Below are 25,463 nucleotides of genomic sequence, written 5' to 3'. Positions count from 1 at the left end.
AAACACGTAATGAAGACAATCATTATGATCATCATCACAAGGGGGATTGTTGAAAAATAATATTTAAATATGTGTATTTGAATATTGAATGTTGAATATTTGAATGTTGAAAATTAGGTAAAATTAGGTGTTGAATATTGAAATTTGTGTGTGATGATGAAGGTAATGATGTAATTTATTTTTGGATTATTTGTAAAAATTTTCTATAAATAGATCTCTCATTTGTGAAGAAAATCACAATTGACTTGAGAGAAAAATATTATAAAGTGTGTAGTGTGATAATTTTGAGAGTTTGAGATTTTTACTTTTTACCATAAATTTTTACTTTTTTACAAAAAAAATTCCTTAAATTTAGGATTTAGATAAATAATAATGAGAAGTTGTACGTGGAGTTGGCATTTTAACGTAAAATCATGTTGTCAATTTCTCTATGTAATGGGATGGATATATGGTCCTACCAATTTCTTTGGCTAAAGACTTCACACAAATTAAAGTCATCACCAATTATAAGTTTCTTGATTCTTGGTAACATTCAAATTAACACCAAGAGATCTAGATGCATCATATACATATCCTCATATAATCACAAAATTTAACAAGATCCCATGTTAGACTGCTCGATAACATGTGCGGTGTTAGCCTTCTTTCGCTTATAAAATTCTTCCATGGATGTCGGGATCACACGCACGGAACGTGAACCTGGAATTTCAGTGACAAAGATTTGCAAAATGGTTGTATATCTGTTTATATGAAACTGAGGTCTGAATTCTGATGAGATGACTTCTTTTACTCTTCAATGACATATGAAGAACTGATTGTAGTAATTATCGATGCTTTCTTACATTGAATGATCAATATCTGTTTCTCGGTTTCAAGCTTCATCTTTTGTCTTTGGAAAAGAACAAGTCCCGTGAGCTCTTGTTTACTCAAAGTACTAGAAGCACAATTGTGTACTTCGAGGTTCAGATTATTTTAAACTCGATATTGATTAAAAATACCATATTATAATTTACTCAAGAAAGGTGTTTCTACTACAAAAACAATCGTTTGAAATTGTATTTCGAACATATAATTAATATAACATATTTTTAGTGATAAATAAATAATCTTATTAAAATTTAAATTTTATATTATGATATTTGACAAAGAAATGAAAAAAAACTAGAGGTAGTTTTTCTTTTAGGTTTTGAATAAGTATACAATTTAGGGCAAAATTGGGAAGTCCAATCAGGAAATCAAGCCTTCTGCACAGTGTCGACTCCACCAAATTCAACAAAACGAGCAGATGGGCATTGCTTTCAGCGCCACCAGTAGAAGGAGAAGCCTCACTCCATACTACCCGCCACCCGCTTACCCTCTCGACCCTTGTGCTCCTTATCCCGTGAATTCCCCTGTATCTTATCCCTACTACCCTTCCAATGCGTTCTGTGCGGGGAATCACAGCAACACACTTGCGGGCCAGCCTAGTTTCGGTGCCTTTAACTCCCAGCATCTTCCCTTTGAGTGGCAGCCAATGCTTCCGCTGCCTCGGGTGGTGGGGCCACCGTGTACCGAGCAAACGCAGGCTAAAGTTGTGAGGAGTGATGTGAATGTGCATAAAGATTCTGTGAGGCTTGAAGTTGATGAAACGAACCCGGATCAATTCTTGGTTTCGTTTGTTTTTGATGCTTTGGTTGATGGGAGGTAAGATTTTTGGCTGCAAGATAATTTTTTTATATACATAAAGTTTTTTTCTTTTTGTTGATTATTTTATGTGCTTTGATCGTTTGCTACATGGCTGATTTAACTGAAATGCATTGTGTTATTTTAAATTATAAGATAATTGGTTCCGCTGAAATGCATCGTACACCTCCATGGATAGAATTTTTATCCAGAACCAAGGCTACCGATCAATAGGCACATTAAATTATTGACGAATTTTCGGTTACTATAGCCTCTATGCTGCCACTTGTACCTTTTTTGTCATTGACAGCTACTTTCAATGTCACATTTTGCAATTACCCGTCTCTCAAGTGTGATGTTTTATTAGAATTTGAGGGCAATTTCTGGATCAAAGCTATTGTTTATATATGTTAGAGCTGGAGCCTTGGAAGTTTCGTTCCTCACATTTATATATTGAATTGGGAACGATTCCATTCTCATGCTTCGATTTAATATTAGTGGCTGGTTTACTTCATAATACAGTAAGATTGTCGAAGTGGGAGGGAGGTTGGGAACATTCCGTTTCCAACTCATTCTATCTCGTAATGTTCGATGCCTCTGCCATGAGAACAAGAAAAGTTGGTTTTATTGTCGTACAGATCACATTTTTAATTGCTGTTTCTTTCTTAAAATATGCTAGCACACTTGTTAGATGAGCAATTAGACATTGATTTTTTTTTTCATTCTTTGAATATGGTTGGTTGTCTATGCTCCTCAGTATTCCCTATTTCCCTTTGTAGAACACAACTATCAACGGACAATTTCTGTATGTATTTCTACTTAGCTGAATGAAATTCCATTATATTAAATTGGATCGCTTCAAATTATCTACAGATTGAATGCTATATCATAACTGGTTTTACATTAGTTCTTTCTCTAATCATTGTTCTCTCTAATTGATAGCATCACAATCTATTATTTTGCCAAGGAAGTGTCCAATTACAGACTTGTTTCATCATTTCCTGAAACCTATGTTCCCATCAAAGTCATGTTCCAGAAAGGACTTCATCAAGAATTTCGACAACCATTAGGGACGGGCATTAACTTTGGTTTTTTCGAATGGGATGGACTGTCAAAGCCATTATCTCGAGAGGATGTGTTTCCAATAGTAATATTTGTCGAAACTTGCCCACTTCCATATGACAGAAGCTATATGTTGGAGAATACATTGTTCCAGGTGCAGATAACTCAGGTCGTCTTGGATAAGAATCACGAGGAACAATTGATTGCTAAAGTAATCAGACAGTTATTATGGACTGATGGTATTAGCTATGAACTGCGTGAGATATATGGATTTGGAAAATCTACCCCAGGTTTCAGCGACAGTGGATCGGGTAAAGAGTGCGTGATTTGCATGACTGAACCAAAGGATATTGCTGTGCTACCCTGTCGACATATGGTAAGTAAATTTCTAATTTTTTAAATTACCGACATAAATCGTGTGGGCACTTGGTGGTTTACCCTAATTTCATATACTTCTGAGATTTTAATAATTACATCAGCAGTTTTTGAGATTTGGTTAAACTTAACATGGACACCACTTGCACGTTGCATCAAGATCCAAATGTAATGTTATCTATTCCTCTATGCTTTATAAATGGTGGCTGTAGACTAAGAGTTCATCCATCAGATTGTTTTGGCCTTCTTAGCTATCAAACCATTTGCTTGATCTGCATTTATAAATTTTGTTCATAGGTCATTGAATGGTTAATTTGGAAATTGTAGTTGCCCTTCTTGCTATAAGTTCTTTTCTTATCCTTTTGTTTTCTCTGCGATAATTATTTTGGTAGTTGTAGTGCAAGTTTTTTTGTATTATGTTAAACTGTCATGAGCCGCGAAGAAGAAGTGGGACGAGAAGAGGTTGTGGTTAGAAATTTTGATAATGAAACATACAAGCCCAAACTCTATCAACGTTTCACTCATGGAAAATTCAAGCTAAAGATTGAGGAGCAAGAAGATTTTTTCCTTAGTTAATAAGAATAATTATTTATTTGTTTTAACTATTTCCTTGTCTTTTGGATTTCAGTGTATCTCTTAAAATTGGTAGGATTTTCTTTCATTTTATTTTGGATTGTGTCATCGTTATATGTAGGAACTTGGTGGGAAGAATTAGGGATAGAGAAGAATATCAATAAAAAGTTATTTCACAAGATCGGGTGGTTCTCTTGTTTATACGAGCCTCAATTCTTCAACTAATCATAGGTCGTCAAGATCGTAAATCAAAACAGCAGGAATCCTATTCCGATCTAGGAGATTTCACCGTCCAACGACCCATAACAGGATCTCAAACCAAGACATGTAACATAAACATTGTTTAAACTCGTAAACTGATGTCATGCTTATTCCAACAAGTGCTTAAAAGTGTTTCCTAATGCTCCTGTTACAACTGATACAGGACAGTCACCCTTGACTGCCTCCACTCTTTCGTATTTCCTTTTTTTTTTTGCTTGCACCAACTGCCAATTGATTGTAGATGTTGCATTGTAGTGTATGTGCAGCAACTGTGCAAAGACATTGAGACTGCAGTCAAATAAATGCCCAATCTGTCGAGAAACTATCGAGTCATTCCTGGAGATTAAGCTCGAAAATTTTAACACGTGAGACAGGCTCTTTCTGTATATTCATGAGAAGACAATGAAATTATTTGTTTGATGTCCATCATGTGTTATCTAGCTTGTACTTTGAGCTTCATGCAGCTGTCTATATTCATAGTTCACAATTCTTCAGCCGATCCTGGATTACACAATAGTGACCTTCCCATTGAAATGCTAATATTGTGTATGATGTACAGTCAATGGTCATCTATATAGCTTGTCTACACTACACCTTCAAAACAATTTGTAAGTCTTACTACGATTGTTTCTTTCTATTGACGATAATTGCATACTTTTTTTTTCTTTATTTTGTCGAATATTTGAAATGTTCAGCTCTGATGTTACTTCTGCTTTATATATCGTCAGCTTATTTCACTTGCTGTAGATTTTATGGTCTTTCCATCATAATTCTTACCTTGGGTTACTCAAAAAGCAAGTTTTAAGGCTTCATGACTAGTGATACCTTGAGGTGTAAATGAAATTTCCTTTCTTTAGTATTACTAACTTGAGGCACAGAAATATAACAATAAGAACGCTGCTATGTGTAATATGTTGCTTGTTTTCGGGAGCGCGACTTTGGAATGTTGCATTCTAGATAAATCACACAATAAAATGCTCTGTAGTTGCCCATGGCTCCATTGATTCTGTCCTTGCTAACAACTTACAACCAGCCAAAGAGGTGAGAATATATGTGATAGAAGTTAGCTATAAGAGCCTTATATTGAGGATCTACAAAATTTGCCTTGGGATTGTGCGTAGGATGCTTCGAAACAAAAAGATACAAATTTTGTGCAGTAACATGGATAATCATTTGTATCGTCCTGTAACACATATATGGACTAAAGAGTACTTGTGCAGCTTCTTTACGAGGCTATCCTTATAATCCACGTTTATTTGATTCATTATTGTTGATAATTAATTGAATTATTTTAGTGACGCTGCTAAGTGTGATCTGTATTGAAATGGCGACAATACTTGTGTCTATACCCCACGAGCGTGCTCTATTCACAATTTCCCCACATGATTTCTATCTACATCTCACACGTGGTCTGTGTGCCATTCTCTCTACACATAAAATCCAACTTTCACTATCACCACCCGCACACACAGACACTAGCCTGATCAACATGTCAATTTGAATTTAGTTTGAGCCGGTCAATCACCTTTCTCGGCCCGGTTGAATCCATCACCAGTGTCGAGCCAGTCACACGAATAGATGATAGATAGTAAAGGGGGATGATAAATTGTATATAAGATTGATTGACAGTGAAGTGAACTCGTATGTTTCCAGCAGTGCCCATTGACAGATAAGTACTTGTGTCACTCTCAAAAGAGATAATCTCTTTCGCGTTCTGACAATGGCAATAAAGAGATGTCCTTGCTTACAGATTCCTCCATGTCTGCAAGCACATGTACATTTATTATCTTGATTAACTCTGATTTGCTATTATAAAACGAAACATGATGAGTTGTGAAGAGTACACTTGGAACTAATCGAACAACTGAGTTTGTGGTCAGACCTTTTGTCCACATGATATTTTTAAGTGAAAAGATGGCTTGCAGGTTGATTGTGCCCGCCAGAAGAGAATTTGTAGACTTTCTTGTCCATAATTAAATTTATTTGTACTTTGAAGTTAACTTGTGCATTTTGACTGAGTCGGGATAAATTAGTGTAAATGCCTGACCAATTTTGTTATTTTGGTTCATAATTTTCTGTTCACCTCAATTTAACACATATATGTAAGCACATGTTCTACCTTGCAATACATTATAATGTCAAACACGTTAAACAACCAAAATCTAAAGGAAAACTATGGGAAATATCGTCAAACACCAACTTAATTTCATTCTTGCAAGTATTATGCATGTATACATGAATTAACCATCACCCAAATATATTGCATGTTTGAATAAAAAAAAGACCGAGGTTTATTGTCTATCTCATGTATTATTTTTAAATTGAACTACTTTAATATGTATCATAAGATAGGAAACAAAACATGATTGTGCTAGGTGTTGTTGAAGGAATCTACGTCAAGAACTATATGTTACAAGTGTGTGGTTGGACTGTGAAGAGCAGTTTATAAAACATGGTGGATACAACTCGACGGCACTACGGTCAAAGAAGTCAATTGTTCAATTTATTATACGGAAGTATGATGAGTCATTTAAAAAAAATTCAATCATCTGAAACATAGTACATAGACTGAAAACTTTGTGTAGCTGGATGTCTTTAGGCTATATGTCTTTAAGAAAATGATCGATATGTATAACAATGTCACGTAGCATAATTATGCAGATTGGGTATATTTTTGGAAATTTTAAAAGATTAGCGACCTTAAACAAACATTTGAAAAAAGAGGGAGTGAAGATAAAATTATGTTTAAAGGTAAAGAGTTATTAATAGTTTTCCCATTTTCTTTCTATGTGCGTAATCTTTAATTTAATTTTACTAATTATTATTTAATGTTATATATTTAATTGAGTTATTATGAGTTTTATATGTTTTCTTTAATTTTTAACAAACACATCGATATATATATATGGCTTTAAATTTAATTAATACATAATCTTAATCCAATGATTTTGACAAGATAGAAAAATAAAATAAATTTTTCATGGGATTTTGTACCCTTTTCCATCAAATCTTCCACAAAATCCCTACTACTATCCCCCTTTTGAAGGGGAAAAAAAAGAAGCAGATTTTCTTTATCCAATAACTTATACAGAGGGATCGAATTGTACTTAACACTATATAGTACTTATGAAATAAATAAAATCAAGATAATTTTCTTGTGGATACACCTTTGTCATGTTAAACCCAATATTAATATTAAATTTCAAGATTGTATTCTAATTGTTCATCACCAAAAAAAAAGTTCAAATTTATGCTCATTCACATCTAATAAATTAAAGAATATCTGTCATATTTTCATTAAAAAAAGCGAGCTTCAGGTAAAATTAAAATTGAAATTTCTCTATTCTAAGGATTATATTCAATCAACTATATTATAATCTTAATTTTAAACATAAAATATTAACTGCATCACTTGTATAAAGTTGGTAAATATTTATAATTATTATATTATATTACAGAAAGTCGTAGTACTATTTTTACCCCCAAAAAAAAAAGAGGTATGATGCCCATAGCAGCAATCTGCAGAATACGACATTTTTGTAATATAAGCTGCAATAAATGACCTTAATATAATTGTGCCTAAAAAATTTACAGAGGGTGGTAAATCTGACAAGAACTGCTTGTAATCAATATTCACAAATTCCATCCGATTTTTCAAACTTACCATAGTTACCGTGTGAAACAATTGACCATCAAACGAGGCTGAGCCAAAAACCATGAAGCTTCAACTCTATATAAAGCCAAGCCAAGCCAAGCCTAACCCCAAATGCCCAGAAATGAAGAAACAATAAAAATATATAATTTATAGCTTATGGAGTAATAGTCTCTGGTTTAAACCATGGAAAACACTTGATTTTAATCGTACTTTGCTGAAGAGTTATTCAAAAATTAACCTTGGAAATAAAAAAATTTAGAGTCAGTGTCTTTTTCTTCTTCACACACAAACAAACAGCTCTCTTACTCTGAAATAAAGGAAACCAGTCCTCTGCAGAGAAGTTTTAATGTCTACCACAATTCTTGAAATTCTATCTCGTTTCTGTGAAGCTTCTGCGGGACTGAACTGTTGTCTTTTTCTCTCAAACTTTCTTTGATTAGCGAGTGGTTTTTGCCCATTTTTACTAAGAGGGAGAAAAGTTCAGGGAAGAAGAAAGAAACCACTCTGAGTCCTTTGTTGTATGTGAAAATAAATTCTTTTCAGATCTATCGTCAATTCGCTTTTTAATTCACCTCATTGTATTATTGTTCGCTTCTGTTTGTTGTTTTTGGCCGAATAAAATGAGTAAAGAAGAGTTCTTGAAGATCCAGGTACTTGCTCTCTAGCAATTTTTCATATGGTATTTGTGTGTGTGTGAAATGATGTATGTTTTGGCTTTATGGACCTTGCTGTGAACTCAAGATCTTTAATGTCGATTTGGTTTTTGGAGTTTAAAGAAATCAACGTGTTTCACTTTCATTTAATATTTTTAGTGGTTGTTTCTTTGGCAGACCTGTGTTCTTAAAGTCAATATACACTGTGATGGTTGTAAGCAAAAAGTGAAGAAAATCCTGCAGAAGATTGATGGTACATCTCTATATCTACGCACAATTCGTTTTCATATACTTGTATTTCCTTTTAAGCTAATCCATGCCAAGAGAATTCAAATCCTTGTGCCGCAAATAATTGTATCCAGGAGTTACTCCTGGGAAAACCCGAAAAGGGGTGTGTGAAAGATATATTCTTGGTTGAATTTGGCAACATTTTTACAAATTCTGAGTGTGCAAATTGTGTTTGTAAACTAGGGGTGTACACCATAAACATTGATTCGGAGCAGGGGAAGGTAACAGTATCTGGAGATGTTGATCCAGACATACTGATCAAGAAGCTTACCAAGAATGGGAAACATGCAGAATTATGGGGTGCATCGAATGCAAACAATAATCTTCAAAACCAGCTTAATGATCAGCTGAAGGCGTTGCAAATTGAGCAAGCAAAATGTCGCAACACCAAAGGGCAGAATCAGAAAGGTGGCAACAACCAGCTAAAAGGTGGTCCTCCGGTGGGTCAACTTCAGCAGCTTCGACAGATGAAAGGCTTTCAAGATCTGAAAATGCCACCACAGTTTATGAAGGATCTGAAAATGCCTCTTAACAAGGAGCAAAATCAGAAATCTGTCAGGTTTAACTTGCCTGAGGATGAAGATTTAAGTGATGATGACGATGAAGACGAAGAGGATGACGAGGAGTTGGATGGTGATGGTATCGAGGATGCTCCGTTGAATAAGATGAAGCCGATGATCGGTAATGGCCAGGGTGGTCCACAGATCCCAAAAATGCTGATGAGTAACATGACGGGAGGAAATATTGGAGGAAATGGAGGTGGAATTGCCAAGGGTGGCGGCGGTGTAGGGAATATTCCTGTTCAGATGAACGTTGGCAGTGGCGGTAGAAATGGTGGCAATAAAGGTAATAATGGAAACAACCATGTCAATAACCAAAACCAAGGTGGTGGCAAGGGTGGGAAGAATGGTGGCGGCCAGCCTCAAGGAAGCAAAAATGGCGGTGCAGGGGGCAGCGTTGTGGTAGGTGGTGGTGGTCAGAGCATGATTAGTGGTGCTGGCTCTGGTGGCAGCGGTGGTGGTGTGGCCAACGGAAACAACATTACGGAAAATGTGGCCAAGAAAGGAGTCGGAATGCCAAATATGATGGGCATGAATCCCAGTGGCAGCCTCCCGACAGGCCAAATCAACAATCTTGCAGCCGTTCAAAGCCTACCTACCTCAGCCATGAACACCAGCGGAGGCGGAGGGTACTTTCAAGGTGGCCCCCTACCGGAGCACCTAGCCCGAAACCCCTACTATCAGCAGCAACTAGCAGCTATGATGATGAACCAGCAACAGGCCAACGGTAACGAGAGGTTCCAGCCGATGATGTATACCCGGCCTCCACCAGCCGTAAACTACATGCCGCCTCCTTATCCACCATACCCATACCCGTATGCTCCTCCACACGCACCCGGGGACGATTACGCCATGTACAACGACGAAAATACCTCAAGCTGCAGTGTCATGTGAAGATCAATACTGATACCAAAACTGAGAGGCTTGATTCTACTCTTTAGTCCTTGACTTACTGGGCTTGACGATGGATGCCATAATATAAATAGAAATTGCCGTTTACGACGATGGATGCCATAATATAAATAGAAATTGCCGTTTACTTTGGTTTTAATAATTTTTTTTTCTTTTTTTAATCTCAGGTTTAGTTTTAGTGTCGGTGATAATGTGTAAATATATGTTGGGAAACATGAATAAAATAAGTAAATGGGATTCGATGAAGTGCGTGTATGTGTATTTCAATATTATTGTTAAAATATTTTCCAAAAAATAAATAAATTGTCCAAATTTTTTTTTAATTAGATGTAGTTTTAGTTTGGTAGTTATATGATGTATTAAAATATTGAACTCAAATAGAAATATTGATACTTTCGCTCTAGACCAAATGATAAGGCCATCTCCAATCTTGCACCTACATCATTTTGGTGCAAGAAATTGCCATTCAATGGGGGGCAAAATAGCGCAGCCCTTTCCTCTGCGCGCAGAGGAAGGCCCTTCTGCCAATAAAATATATCAACATTATTCATAATTAAAAATATATTAAAAAAATAATAATTAATATATGTAAATTTAAAAAATATTTAGAGAATATTCTTTTTGGTGTAAGATTTGAATTAAATGGGTTGGAGATGGATGTTGTATTTGGTGCAGAAATCGCACTATTTTAGTGTAAAATTTACACCAAAATAGATTTTGTGGTTGGAGTTAAATTTTACATTTTTTTTATTATTGCGACTCAAGCACAAAGTAAACATGGTGGCAATAAATTAATATAGTGAAATATATATATTAATAATAACACATACTTTACATTCAATCTTAATGCATCCACTTGTCTTCAATGATGATGAAACTGCTAGTTCTGCATAGGTTGAAATTAACAAGGATTATTTTAGCAGACATCATCAGTTTGTTTCAGTCCAAGTGACGAGCATAACTGAATGATCAGTCTAGCTGAAAAATCCAACTGGCAGCAGACGTCAAAATCAGTTAGACTCGAAAAAGTTGCCAACAATGCGAAAATGAACGTTTCAATATCAGAAACAGTACAGAAACTTTTTGAACGATCATATTATTGTATTTAACATATACATTATTCTTGGAGCCTATAAATACATCTTGAAGATCAAATACACGCTTTGGTAGGGGATTCAAAGTATGAACAATCTACTTGAAGAAATTTGTTAAAATGAGAAAAAACCCAAGTGTGATGATATATTTGAGAGACATAAACATTGTAATGGATTTAATCCTCACACACAATCATTCATACATATACATAAGAGTTGAGTTTCAAAGTTTAGAAGAGTGGGTCTTCACACAAAGACATTAAAGATTATGTTTGTAGTATTGACATAAGAGACTCATAAACATTAGGAGGATTGTGATGTTGCGACCTACAATCAAAAGTGTGCTAAGAGTTTCAATTAAGCAATAAATAAGTCCTAAGTTGAAATGAGTTTATACAAGTAGTTGTATAAATCAAAGTCTTCTAATGATTCATTTTCAAAGAGAATTGAACTTTATTTATAACTAATTTCCTCGTTCAGTTATGAAACTTTTTCGATGTAGGATAAATAAGAAAACATGTTTTTTATTATTTTATTTAATATGGACTTCACCCCATTAAATCTCACCTAACAGTAAGAGTGGTTTTTAAGAAGATTATGACGTTATGCTATTGTTTGAAAAATGCTAACTTTAGGTTTGGTTCGACTTTTACGATGTTACAACTTTTACTGTATTTTTGGATTTTGAGTAAAATAGGTGGTGAGTTTATTTTAAATGGTGCAAAATTATATTATATATATGCATAATTCGGCCGAAGCCAACAAGTTTAAAAAAAAAATTCTAATATATTTTAAAGAAAAATGAGTTAGAGACGTTTCAAAAGTAACCAACAAATTCCATTTTCTAAAAAAAATTAAATTTACACAGTTTTTTGGTCAAATAACCCCATCCAAAAATCATACTAAATTTTAGTTGGGCTGGCAAACCGTGGGAATTTAGAATTACCAAGGTTGGTGTGGACCCAGACCAATTTGTTATTGGGTCATCCAAGCCCATCAAAAGGACCAATTCTTGATGTTGGATTGTACGATAGCGCCTTGGCACAAAGTGGCTTATTATAATACCTACTAATGAATGTTTTAATTTTTAATATAAGATAAGGATCAAATATTCAAAAATTTATTCTTTGGNCTATATTATTATATTATTAAGTGTGAGTGTGTTATAAAAACTGTTTGAGGAGGACACCAAAATATCTTCTTTTTTTACCCTCTTCTTCAACACTACATGTAATAATTCCAACCATGCCAATTCTACGTATGAAATCTTCCCCAAAATGGAAACTCTAACCGTACCAACATATTTGAAAACTTCTCAATTAAAAAAAAACCTTACGTTTAGTATTTTTAACGCAAAAAACATTTTTTTCTACCATAATACTATTATATTTTTTTATTGTAATTAAGTTTAATAGAAAAATAGATTTTTTGTCATACATAACAAAGTGTACGAACACACTAATTATAATATTCATATCAAATTACAAATGTCCAATATTCATTCTATAAATTGATTAAACAATATTTAAAATATCTAATATTATATTACACGTAACGTGTGTGCCTTATCCACTAATATATATGATGGATGTGGGCAGTTTGGTATAATAAAGATCGAGTTGTACTGTTTGTGGGCATAAAAAAATTTCATCGTACCATCAAAAAAACATGAACCTCGTATCCTATAATAGTGATATCATTCACGTGAGACCACGGTACAACCAGAGAAACGCACAGTACAATCGAATGACATGGCACATCAAACTGCACCGAGAGATCGACACGTCATCGAATGGGGGCCCAGAAAACAGCACTCCCAGGTCACACCACTTTTTGAGTAAAGTCGGGTTTTTACTGTCACAAAATCCGGGAAACGTGTTTCCTAGATATCGTAGATTGTTAATAATATTTTATTTTTATATGCACAACAAATTTGGTATTAAATAAAATAATTTAGAGACGAAAAAAAAATTCAAGTGTGTCTATTTGGTCAAAAGATACGAATAGGAGTCTTGTCAAGGTCCAAGTCACTGAAATTTTTTTTAAAAGAAATTTAAATATCCCTAAATTCGGGATTGCGTTTAATATACGAAAAAGTGTGCCACAATAAGTATCGGAAANAAAGTAATACTTTTTCATGGATGACCCAAATAAAAGATTCGTCTCATAAAATACGACCCGTAAGACCGTCTCATAATTGTTTTTAATTATAGGAGATAAAAGGTGGTTTTATTAGTAAAAAATATTTAGTGAATTGAAATGGTAGAGACAAAAAGGGGTTTGACTCCTTTGATAATGACTTTAATTTGTTCTTTAGAAACGTGAAAGTTTCATAAAATAAATTATAAAGATCACTAAGTATTATAATGTGGTGTGCACTTTTTGACTATAGCCTTTTATAACTCACTTTTATGTACAAAGTAATTAATTATATGATACGAAATTTATCTTTTAAATCAAACAAATGAAAATATATTTGGATGCATATTTAAGCTCGAATTCGAGCATAGCTTGATCCAAATAATGCATTAATATGTTATTGCTATAAATATATTCTTATTATAGATGATTATCTTATTTTGTTAGATTTGAAAGATTTATAATTAAGATAAATATGAGAAGATAATATATGTAAAGATTTGTATATTGTAATCTTTTCCAAGGTGATTGTGTTCAATTAAAATTGCACCCGAGTATTGACTCATTCTCTCTTTTATTTTATGAATTATCTCTACTCATCTCTATTTCTTTTATGGTTTATAATACGTTATCAGCACGATGCTGCAAACAACTGAGAATGAATATATTATCTCGTTCTATTGATGCTATTGGAATAACACAACGTGTTGTCAATACTTGAGATATTTGTTAGTGCTCTGGAAGCAGCACAATTATAATTATTGATATATTGGTATCAATGAAATATCATGATGTTGATGACTCTAAAGTAGCACAACATGATTTTATATTGAAAGTAATTCATTATTAAGATATGATATAAGATCATATATATTAAGAATATAAATAGATTTGTGATTATGATATAATATATTGAGAATCTAAAGACATTCATGATAAATACATGATGTATGATTTCATATATTGAGAAACTGAAGATATTCATGGTTGATATCTGATATGAGATTCAAGATCTATAAATATTATTAAAAATATATATATTTATATCAAAGTATATCAATCTTTATAAAGAAATATTGATCAAAATATCAAATATTTGTTGATATTCAGGAAGAATATTATATAATATAAGATCCAATATTCGGCAATATTCTTGAGGAATATTAATTTAATGTCTTTTTGGTTGAATGATTTTTTGAGGATCTTATGAATTGATAAATTTATTATAATTTATTAAAGAATATCGATATAAGATCTAAAATTATCTATATTACTAAAGAAGATGATTAAAGATCTAAGATCTATCAAAAGAAAAAACATGATCTATTAGTTGTTATTATTTTATGATGTATAGTGATTTCATGTTCAATGATGAACTGAATAGATTATTTTATAAAATATATATATGAATATGTGGCACTGAGACCACAATGTTTGAAAGAGAATATACGACAGTGAGACCACAATGTCACCAATCAAAAAATAAAATAAATTGTAAATCTAAAGAATTGATATCATCGTCTAAATTAAATATCGACGATTATGGTAATCTATGCACAATTATGGTAGTGGATTGAGCTTTGAACATTCTCATATTTCTCATCCACTGTCACCGATTTTCAATTCCATGTTTCCTTGCATATTATTCTAATGTTAACTAATATTATTATATTATGTTTTTTAAGCTATAATGCATCATCATATATAATTCTTTTGATAAATTCTTAAATCATGATATAATTAAGTGAATATCAGTAATTATCCATATTTTGTTTTCTTTTAACTTAATGTTATTTAATGAAACATTATTTTATATGGATATTAATGTTTATTTATTAATGAATATTATAAGATTTTAAGATTTGAAAATAAAGACAAATCACATTAAGAAAATACTTGATTTCCTCATTTTTTTATTGTGGATATAATTTTGACTATTCTCAAAATTATTTGATTAAAATTGTCTTTATTTTAAAATGTTAATAAATGATAAAATATGGTATTACATATTGTTATTTTATATGTTTTGCAAATATAGGAACAAAAAATTTAATGTGGAATGACATTCATGAGAGACTAAATGTCATTATTTAAGGTAAAAGTTCTACATGATATATATAAGAATTTGAAAAGGTATTTCAATTTTCCAAGTTCAATTTCTCAATTTCAATATCTTAGTTATAGTATTTTGTTTATTCAAAGAGAAATAAAAGAAGACAATATTCAAAGTTGTCTAATTAATGTGATTCATTATATAAGATGAGTGTGATAGTGTCAATGAACACAAATTGAATTGTTTTAATTGCATTACTGGTAGACATGTTTATATGTTTAAAATAGAGTTTTATATTAGAATGAATAAAACTGTGTTTTAAAGGTTATTCGAGACGCGGTCGAGGAACGGAGACCGGGGACCGTAAAGGGAAAATATTTTTGTTAAACAATTATTTTTAATTATTTAATATATAATATATTTTCTATGTTATCTTCGAAAATGGTATCTTTTGAGGTGTTTTTACGAGTGGAGTCGTATTTTAAACCGGTAATCGATTTTTGACGAAAATAAAGACTTTTTGGGAACTCGGCTAATATTTTCGAAAACTTTCATAAACGAAATATTTTACCTACACTATAATGAGCTTATTATACCTAAGTTATTGGGCTTAAACCATTACTAAATATTTTATATTAAAACAAAGAGTTCCTAAGTCCTAAAACACTTGAACCTCACGTCTAAAGCACCTAGAATCCTAGGGTTTTGCTATCCATCAGCACACGCATGCACACACTCACACACTAATTTTCAAGGGCATTCACATGAATTGAAGGGCAAAAAAATGTTGCAAGCTTCATCCACCGTCTCTCCGCCAACGTCCCTTGCGTCAAGAATTGTTTTTCGTGCGTGAGATACGCAAAGCCACACCTTAATCTTCCTTCACTCATCGTTCATACCATATTATGTGTATTTAACATGATTGAATGAAAAATATAATATAATTTCTTATATTTTCGTTTTTATGGCTTGTACATGATAGAACCTTGGCTTCTTGCTTCTAAATTCATGGTTATGATGCACAAAGAGGCTGTCATGGTAGGACCATAAAAAAAGGGAAATTTCAGTAGGTTTAAGAGCCCCTAGATTCACGTTTAAGGCTGGACAGTAAGGACGCTACGGCTGCATGGTTTTGGGTTGAGGGGAACTAGGCATTTCTGTTTTGGGGTTATGGAAGGGTGCAGCTGCTAGCTGCTGTAGGGTCACGTCCAGGGGTCCTAAGAGGGCTGATTCAGGGTCCTATATAGGCTAAGGGATGGCTGGTGCAAGGGCTAGGGCATGGGACGCTAGGTTGAAGTCGCTCGAGTCTCCAAGGGTGCGGCTCGATGGGCTGTGCATGCTTGGGTTGCTAGGTCGGGTCCATCAGCTTTTTAAGGGCTCGAGTATGGTGTTAGGATGGTTGCATAGGGTCTGGTTGGGTCGGCCAAGGGTTAGGGTCGAAGCAAGTTAGGGTTTGGTTAAGCTAGGGTTTCGTGTGTATAGGGCCGACAAGTTCAGTAGACATCTAGGCTTGATCAAGGGTTTTAATTGGCTTGATTTGGGTTGTATAGGGTATGGTTAGGTGTTAATAAGTTATAGTTCAAGTTTGATAAAGTTTGGTTAAGTTCTGAGTCGATTCGGGTTAAAATCGAGACGTAGGTTAAAGTTGTAAAACGAATTAGGAAATTAGTCGAGGAGCTTAAGTTTACGACTAAGAAATGTTTATGGAGTTTGGATGAATTTGGGTCGTCGTTTTAAGGTCTATGTGTAAATTAGGAAACTTAGGGTTTTAGGGGCAAAACGTCATTTTACACCTGAAAAATATTAGACGTCATGGCAGTGCCCTGAATGCTGAATTGAATGATAGATTTTTTATTTTGAAAGGTTATGGAATTTTATGATGATAAACGATAATGTTAAAAGACGTATTGCATACTTGGTTTAAAAGAAAAATGATATGATCGCATGTATTTTATTAAAGTGATGGAAATGAGGAAAAATATTTGAAAGAAGTGATTTAATTGTGACGGTAAGGAAATGAGGATTCGTGAGGGTCGAAGCCCAGTAGAACCCGTTTATGGGAAAAAGCCCCGTGGGAACCCAACGATCGAATTTCCATCGAAAGGATATGATGATATGTAAGGCCAAGGCTCAGTTGACGGGTGAGAGTATCGCTGATGTCCTCGCCGACTATAGCCCAAGGCACATAACGAAAAAGTGGTTAATGTTGTCTCGCCGCCTAGTACTATGGTTACACCTAAGATTGATCAATCGACCAAAAGATGAAAAGATGGTCACAATTAATGAACGGAATTCACCTTAAATGGAATGTATATGTATACGTATATGATGAAAGGAAAAGTATATTATAAAATGAAACAAGTTTAAAGTATGCATATTCATGAAAAATTATTTTTATTAAAAATATTTTCATTGTCATATGTGAATGTATATGTATTACTTGCTATCGTGGTTAAAGTTTGCTGAGTCATTAAACTCACTACATGTGATCGATGCAGGTGAGCATGATTTTGATGATGTTGGAGGACTTGATAGTTGAAATAGCTGGACTGATGGTGTACATTACCCGAGGACCTTTGCTAGTTTTTCGCATTATTACGATTTTAAAGATTTTATGACGTTTATGACTTTTGATGCTTTTGAGTGGTTTTGAGAGAATTTAAGATGCTTATACTTTATTTTGAAAAATATTAGTTTTAGGTTTGGTTTGACGGTTTACGATTTTATGTTTTGCACTGCGTTTTGGATTTTCAAATAATTAGCCGGTGAGTTTATTTTAAATAGTACAAAATATATATATTCGGCCGAAAGTATTTTAAGAAAGAAAAAAATTCTATAGTATATTTTAAAGAAAACGAGTAGTGGATGTTTCAATATAAATAGTTAAGAAACTATTGATTGGGCACAAATATGTTAATGATGAAGCCAAAAGTTCCTGAATCGATAAATATGAAGATTTTTAAATCAAATATCCATGAATTTTTATGAATATTTATTTATGGCTTATCAAATTTGATACCACTATCATAAGCTCGAGTTGGCAGAAATCCATGTATTATCTGGAATGAATAAATAATGTGGGCCCAAGATTTGTAACTTGATGTTTACGAAAATATGTTCTGAAAAAATTTCCAGAATATATAATCAAGAAAAGCTTGATTAAAAGAAAGAATATGAATATCAATTTTATAAATATAAATACGTTGGTTTAGTTGATTTATTCTACCTCCAATCAACTATTGAAACCATTGATTTTGATAATAACTACATCATATTTTGGGGATATCTGAAATATAAGTTTTATATATTATGTCAAATGATAATGTGTTATGTGTGATAAATGCACTAGAGTAAATCTCTTGAATAGATTGTAGATATGTTGGAAATAATTTGAATCTTATGATCAAAGACTTTGAGCAATGAGATTTTTATGACGCAATTTCTCATTTGTTACTATTGTGAAACGATATTTTCAACATTGAGGGGGAGAAAATAGAAGCTAAAAGAATATTTTTTAGATCCATCCCAATGTAAGATAATGTGAATATGAAGTTCCAAGTTTAAATATCAAAATATGTTATTTGATCTTGTGTATAAGATCGATTATACTATTTAGCTTCATTAATGTTCTAGTTGAACAATATATACTACTCGTCTGAAGCGACGAAGAACCCCTTTAAAGAAAATGAGTGAATATCTCAATGTCAAAGAATAATTGAGGCTAATTGTTATGAAAAAAATTGATTTCCTACAAGAGATATCTTATATTACTTGCAAATAAACATAAAAGACGCTAAAAGCGTAATCGACCAAATATTTTAATGAATCCAATTTGGATGGTGTTATTCATGAAGAATAACAAGCATATTAAAAGATGAGATTTCACATATTATTTGGGATCAAAATGATATAATTATCAATGTGTTTTTGCTATAATGCAAAATGATGATTATCTTGAATACAATTTGTAGTGATTATCAATAAAAATGATTGACAAATACATGTGAAATATGAGCATATTTTAGCTCAGAACTTCTAACTCAAAGTCGGTTATGAGAAAATATTTTATGTTATCATGGATATGTTGACTTGACAGTGATATGTATAGAAAATCTTCTTAGGATTTGAGGTGTCAAATTGATTTGGATTCAATGCCCAAAACTATTATTTCAATACAATATGTCATTATACAAATTAAAATGATTATGGTACATGTGATACATTTACTTAGTATTTTGAAGAGTTAACTAAAATGGGCAAGTAATTGAAATATAAATCTGGGTTAAAATAATTAGAAAAGACGAAATTCTGTCTACGATTATAGATTGAACATTTTCTAGAAGAATATATGTACATAAGTTATAGTACAAAGAAATTGTACGAAAATACTTTTATAAGTTGCATCAATTTGTGGTTATTTGACCATTTGATGTTCAAAGTATCATTTTCACGAATTTAAAAGATGAAGAAAATATATTTGGTCTTGAAGTACCATATATATGAATTTATACGTCATCATATATCATAAATTACACTAGTGATGTATATCTTTTCTCTAAAGAAGACAGTGACAAACATGAAGATACATGACTGGTTTTATTTGCAATATCATACAGACTATTGATTTACATAAATAGATTATTAATAACTGAAGATTATATGACCGATGTTTTTACAAAATTATCAGTTGCATCAACTTTGGGCAAATCAGTGTATAAGTTCGGAATACAAAGATTTGATGATTTCAAGTGATGCTTGCATTTGGGGGAGCAGTCAAAGCTGTACTATTTTTTTTCTCGTCTATTATTTTTCCCACGTGGCTTTTCATGATAAGGTTTTTAATGAGACAATTAACAATTAGCGAGAGATGTCGCACTCTTTTTCATTCACTAGGATTTTGTCCCACTGGGTTTTTCCTAGCAAGGTTTTAACGAGACGTATCTATCGTCTGGAAGACATCAAAGAAAGTATCTATTGATGTAATCTTTTTTTTTTTTCGTCTTGATTTTTCCCAATGTGTTTTACTGAAAAGGTTTTAACGAGGCAACATTGAGTCTCGATGAAGTTTCTAAGCATCCATCTTGTCAAATGGATATTTGACGAATCAAATAGATGATTATCGTATTTAGTTAGATTTGTAATCAAGATAAATATGACAAGATAATATATGTAAATATTTATATTTTAATCTTTCCCTGTAAATAGGGTGATTATGTTAAATAAAAATTGCACCCGAGTATTGACTCATTCTCTATTTTCTTTTATCTTTTCTTTTATGATAAATGTTAAAAAAATATTTTTGTTTTTATCTTTAAATGAAAGTAGAATAAGAAATACGACTTCTAAAAAAAACTTAAATAAATATTTTTAAAAAAATATATTTGTAGCCAAACAAAACAATATATTTTTTAAAGAAAATAATTTTAAGAAATATTTTTAGTCCGTTGATTTCTTCAACCAAATGGACTATAATGATTTTGGTTCAATAAATTGTTATTTTTTTTAAAAAAAAAAACTTTTGATCTGTTATGTTCGCTACTGTTATCACTACACCTTGATTGCTTATTATGGTGTAGGAGGCAAACTTTTTATGCTAATATTATGATAACACAAAGCCTCATATTAGACCACAACCAAGTAGAAATGAAAGGTTGTACCCGCTTGACTGTCAATGTGTCAGGCTTATATATGTGAGTGAGTAGGAACGTGGATGTGTCTTGCTAATGGTGCGCGCTATACATCATTATATTATAGAGATCAGTCTTATTTATTAAGATTTAGTATCTTTATACGATTTTTTTTTTTATGACTCACGAGAAATTAACCATGTCATAACTTAGTAGTTTAATACAACTTACTTCAAGAATTTCAAAGAGATCATTTATCCTAATATTTCTTTAACCAAGAACGTTTGGAATTAATATGATTAGCCAAAATAAGATGGGAAACCAGATGTTTGTTGCCACTTTTGACTTGTTGCCTTAACAAGTACAATTCTTGTCTCGGAGCTTTGACATGTAATTATGTTTTTATCTTCCGAAAATTTTAATTAAAGACCATACACATGTATATCATTTCGATTAACGAAAATACCTAACCACTCCCTTTGAAATTCCTAAAATAAAGACAAGAAAATTAAATAATTTAAGATGATAAACATTTTTGCATTATTCAAGGAAACAAGATTTCAAATGCTTGAAACTCTCAAGAAACACGCAGACAAGAAACTTGTGTCTTTATAACATTAACCTGTCTCAATTTTCACATTAAACAATTATTTGATGCTTCTAATTTAATCCAACATTCTTCAATAATGTTATCAATATCGGAATTTATAGTGACTCTCGAGAATTAATTTAAAATATTTATAGGAACTAGCAACCCAAAGTGTTGTGCATCTGGGATAGAATAAATCACAATATTATTAAAATTAATATATTATGAATCTATATATTCAATAAATGTCACATTTCCAATGTCCTTTTCCCCTCAACATCATCATAGATTCATAACTCAGTGCCTTTAAAAGAGCCCTCCAACACACTTCGTTCAAACTCAAAAAACTTCCCTTTTTTCCTCGCACTTTCCACTTAAAAACAACACAAACTTTCTTCACATTATTTTCAAAAACATGTCAACAAATAAACCCTTCGATAAACCCTTAACCCTCTTTGAGCCCATTCTCACTGAAACAGGCTTCACACTACTTCAACGCAACACGTTGGCGTCATCTCATCCCACCGAGCGAAGGGGCAGGAAGAGAACAATGGAGCCAGGGCGGTTCCTAGGCGTCAGGCGGCGACCGTGGGGCCGATACGCAGCTGAAATTCGAGACCCTACCACCAAAGAAAGGCATTGGTTAGGCACCTTTGACACTGCTCAAGAAGCTGCTTTGGCCTATGACAGGGCTGCTCTTTCCATCAAAGGCACTCAAGCTAGGACTAATTTCATTTACACTGATCAATCAACTTTTCAATCTGTTTTCAACCATTTTCAGCAGAATTCTACTGCTAAAACTAAGCCACCCTTTTGCCATCTACCACCTTCTGATAACAAGATTTTTCGAGAACCGGCCCAATCAGACGGCAACAAGTGTCGTTCTCATGAATCTTCTTTGTACAATTCACCAGTTAATGACGATGTCATTTTCTTCAATACTGACACGAATTCCGGGTACTTAGATTGCATAGTTCCTAACAACTGTCTGAAACCTTCTACTTCAACTGCCGGTATCACTTCCAAGAAAGTTGAGGAGAGTGGGATTTTAAGCCCGAACACGACAGCAGGATTGAATCTTGGGAACCCTGATATTGAATCTTGTTACGAAGAAGCTGGTTATGGATTTTGGGATACAGATCAGTCATGGGATGAGCTTTCAGCTATTATAAATGACCCTTTAATGCTGGGAAACCAATGCATGGGATCAGACTCGAACCAAATCTCTGGGATGATGAAATATCCGAGCAGCATGAGTGATAATGCCCCTAATTCAGCTGAAAGTTTTTCTTCTTTTGGAGATGCAGTTGATTTGGGATACACCCCATCCTTGGAGTACTGATTGCGAACCCTTTAATCATCTTCTTCTGCTATAANGTCATACATATTGGCTTTAAAAATACAAATCGATGGTATTAATTCTATATGATATGAGGCTTGAACAAGTTTGCGCCTCTCTCTCTCTCTTTAAGTTTCATGTCTCAAACTACTGCAGAATCAAGCTATATCATAACCATTATATATGGATGAAACTCTTCCACCTTTTTTATCTTCTTTTCAAAAAGATGGCCTTGTTTCCTTTTTCGAACCATAAAAATCCTAAATCCAAAGAAACACAGTTAGATTGCAAACCATTTCTTATATGTTTCTTCAAAAACACCACTTTTCCAACCAGTCAAATCGATGAAAGAAAACAAAAAAATGAAAAACATCATTTCACCAAAATGAACGCAGCATACACTCGAAATAGTAGACAGAATGATGATTTTCAAAGGGGATATTTGAATATAGAGACTAATAATATTCAGCTCCCTTACGGAATTCATATATATCACAAAATTCTCTTTAAAAAATTAATTAGTTATTAATTCTTTTACTTTTCAAAAATAGGCTAAAAAATTCTTAAGTCGAAAATTGTAGTTACACGTGCTTGAAATGCAACTGATCAAATATTTCTCATTTTAGTTATTCAAAATAATTATATATTGTGGTTCTTGTTATTTTTAAAAATAATATACAAATTTTTAATTAAGAAATTGATAACAAAAATTTGTATATTATTTTTAAAAATAACAATAACCACAATATATAATTATTTTGAATAACTAAAATGAGAAATATTTAAACAGAGTTTCTTTTACTTTGTTAAGGGTGTCCAAAAATCAAATTAAGCCGAGTAAAATCGATTTATATATATATAAAATTAATTGAGGAAAAATTAATTTTGTAGGACTGATCACTTGTTGTTTTACTAAAATTTATAACCGATGGTTATAGTACAAATCTAATATTTTAAATCATACAAATCAAGCACCACATTTCAATTGTTCTATCAAACTGAGATAATTATTGCATTTCAACAACCACTCTCTCAATAATTGCATTCCTTGCAATCAATGAAAATTGAACCCCGCGACCTTGACTTTGATATAAATTGTATAACCGAACGCTTGTCATTTTACCAAAAACTATATATAGTTGATGGTAATTGTGGAATTCCAATCTTTTAAATTGGACAACAACTTGAGTGCAACGTTTCGATTATTCTAGAAAGCATATGAATAATTACACCACAATAAATTTTTTATTTTTTTTTAAAATAAATTATGATTAGAGTTTACATGATTGATCTTTCATGTTCTTCCTTGTATCAGGGCCGAGGTGACCGAGTGTAATTTGATTTTACGTCGTTAAATGTTCGATGTAAAAAAAAATTCAATTATGTTTAAAGATTTCTCATTACAAATTTCTAATAAAATAAATAAATAAATAAAATTATGATTAAATTTTTTTGTTATTTCGAATACTACTATTTTTATTTAGTTTATCATTAACAATAATATTATTAATGATTTTTATCATTTATTTTTAAAAATTACAAAACAATAAAAATAACATATTTGGTTAGCATGTTGGTGGAAGTAACGATTTCAAACAATGATCCTTCTCCCATTTTATAAAAATAAAAATTTTAAAACAGTACAATTCAATAAGTATATGTTAAATAATAGAAAAATTCACAAACAAATTAAATATTTAAGGGTATTTATATCATTTTATGTAATAAAAAAATATGACCAATAACATTTCAAGTGGGTGTAAATAAAATTTCCGACCCAATGGTTTTGTATATATTATTTTTTTTTTTTAAAAAAAGTGAAGGACTTAATAAGTAATTATTTTTTGACATGAAGTTTTGTTTTGTATTATATAAGAATTTTACAAGGGAGTTCAATTGTTATTAGCCCTTGATATAGACACAACAGTAAGAGGCAGGATTAAATATATAATAATTGGTGTGTCTGATTTTTGTTTCCAACACATAGCCCCGCAGACTGGGGTATAAACATTGATCCCAACAAGGGATATATAAAAGAGAATGTACGTAGTAGAGTAATAAATAGATCAATCCGGGAGGGGAGGAGAATGTAGGCGAGAGACATAGTAAGTATCTTTTTCAGAAGAAAAAGATGATATAAATATATACAACAATCTCCAAAATATTTGAGCAATGAAGCGACTTACTTGCATCGAAGGTTGAATTTGTTGCTTGTTATTCAAAAACTACCTCTACTTTCTAGACCTGAATAATTGAAGAGTGATATATATATATATAGTACTTGGCAGATGCACAGAGAGTTCGCGGCAAAGACATGGTGATCCATACCCTATATATTCAACTTGAATTGTGAGGCTAGCCTCCTTCTTGACATTGAAAACGTGGAACCCTGCCCGGATTGGTGAACATTTGATTCTGGAACTATATATTCAGTGCAGACTGCAGTTTGATCATATGTATATATAAAACGATGGTATATTGAATAAAAATATAAAATAGAGAAACACTTAACCAACAAACAAACAGGACGAGTATTATTTTGGAAAGATATATGAAGAGAAGAGAGATGTTTACTTAAACAGAGGTTCTGATATTAATCAATTACGACAATCATCTTGATC

At 32.4% G+C, this 25,463-nt stretch overlaps 3 protein-coding genes across 3 annotated transcripts; all 3 read left to right on the top strand.

The window, feature by feature from the left end:
• Nucleotides 1-1,212: 1,212 nt before the first annotated feature.
• On the top strand, nucleotides 1,213-4,614 carry LOC140962616 (probable E3 ubiquitin-protein ligase LUL4). Its single transcript, XM_073421569.1, has 3 exons — nucleotides 1,213-1,683; nucleotides 2,605-3,100; nucleotides 4,189-4,614. Exons 1-3 carry the CDS (start codon nucleotides 1,286-1,288, stop codon nucleotides 4,300-4,302), a joined length of 1,008 nt encoding a protein of 335 aa, XP_073277670.1. The 5' UTR covers nucleotides 1,213-1,285; the 3' UTR covers nucleotides 4,303-4,614.
• A 3,447-nt stretch (nucleotides 4,615-8,061) lies between these two features.
• LOC140962611 (heavy metal-associated isoprenylated plant protein 32-like) lies at nucleotides 8,062-10,124 on the top strand. The gene is made up of 3 exons (XM_073421565.1): nucleotides 8,062-8,238; nucleotides 8,419-8,494; nucleotides 8,713-10,124. The coding sequence occupies exons 1-3, from the start codon at nucleotides 8,209-8,211 to the stop codon at nucleotides 9,981-9,983; spliced, it is 1,377 nt and encodes a 458-aa protein (XP_073277666.1). The 5' UTR covers nucleotides 8,062-8,208; the 3' UTR covers nucleotides 9,984-10,124.
• Nucleotides 10,125-21,887: 11,763 nt separating this feature from the next.
• On the top strand, nucleotides 21,888-22,845 carry LOC140971595 (ethylene-responsive transcription factor ERF086-like). The gene has a single exon (XM_073433933.1). It carries the CDS (start codon nucleotides 21,919-21,921, stop codon nucleotides 22,843-22,845), a length of 927 nt encoding a protein of 308 aa, XP_073290034.1. The 5' UTR covers nucleotides 21,888-21,918.
• Nucleotides 22,846-25,463: the final 2,618 nt, after the last annotated feature.

Source organism: Primulina huaijiensis, chromosome 2 (assembly GCF_012295235.1).
Source record: "Primulina huaijiensis isolate GDHJ02 chromosome 2, ASM1229523v2, whole genome shotgun sequence".
In the NCBI taxonomy this organism is placed as follows: Eukaryota; Viridiplantae; Streptophyta; class Magnoliopsida; order Lamiales; family Gesneriaceae; genus Primulina; species Primulina huaijiensis.
Note: the sequence above shows the minus strand (reverse complement) of the source record. Positions and strands in the feature narration are given on the sequence as shown.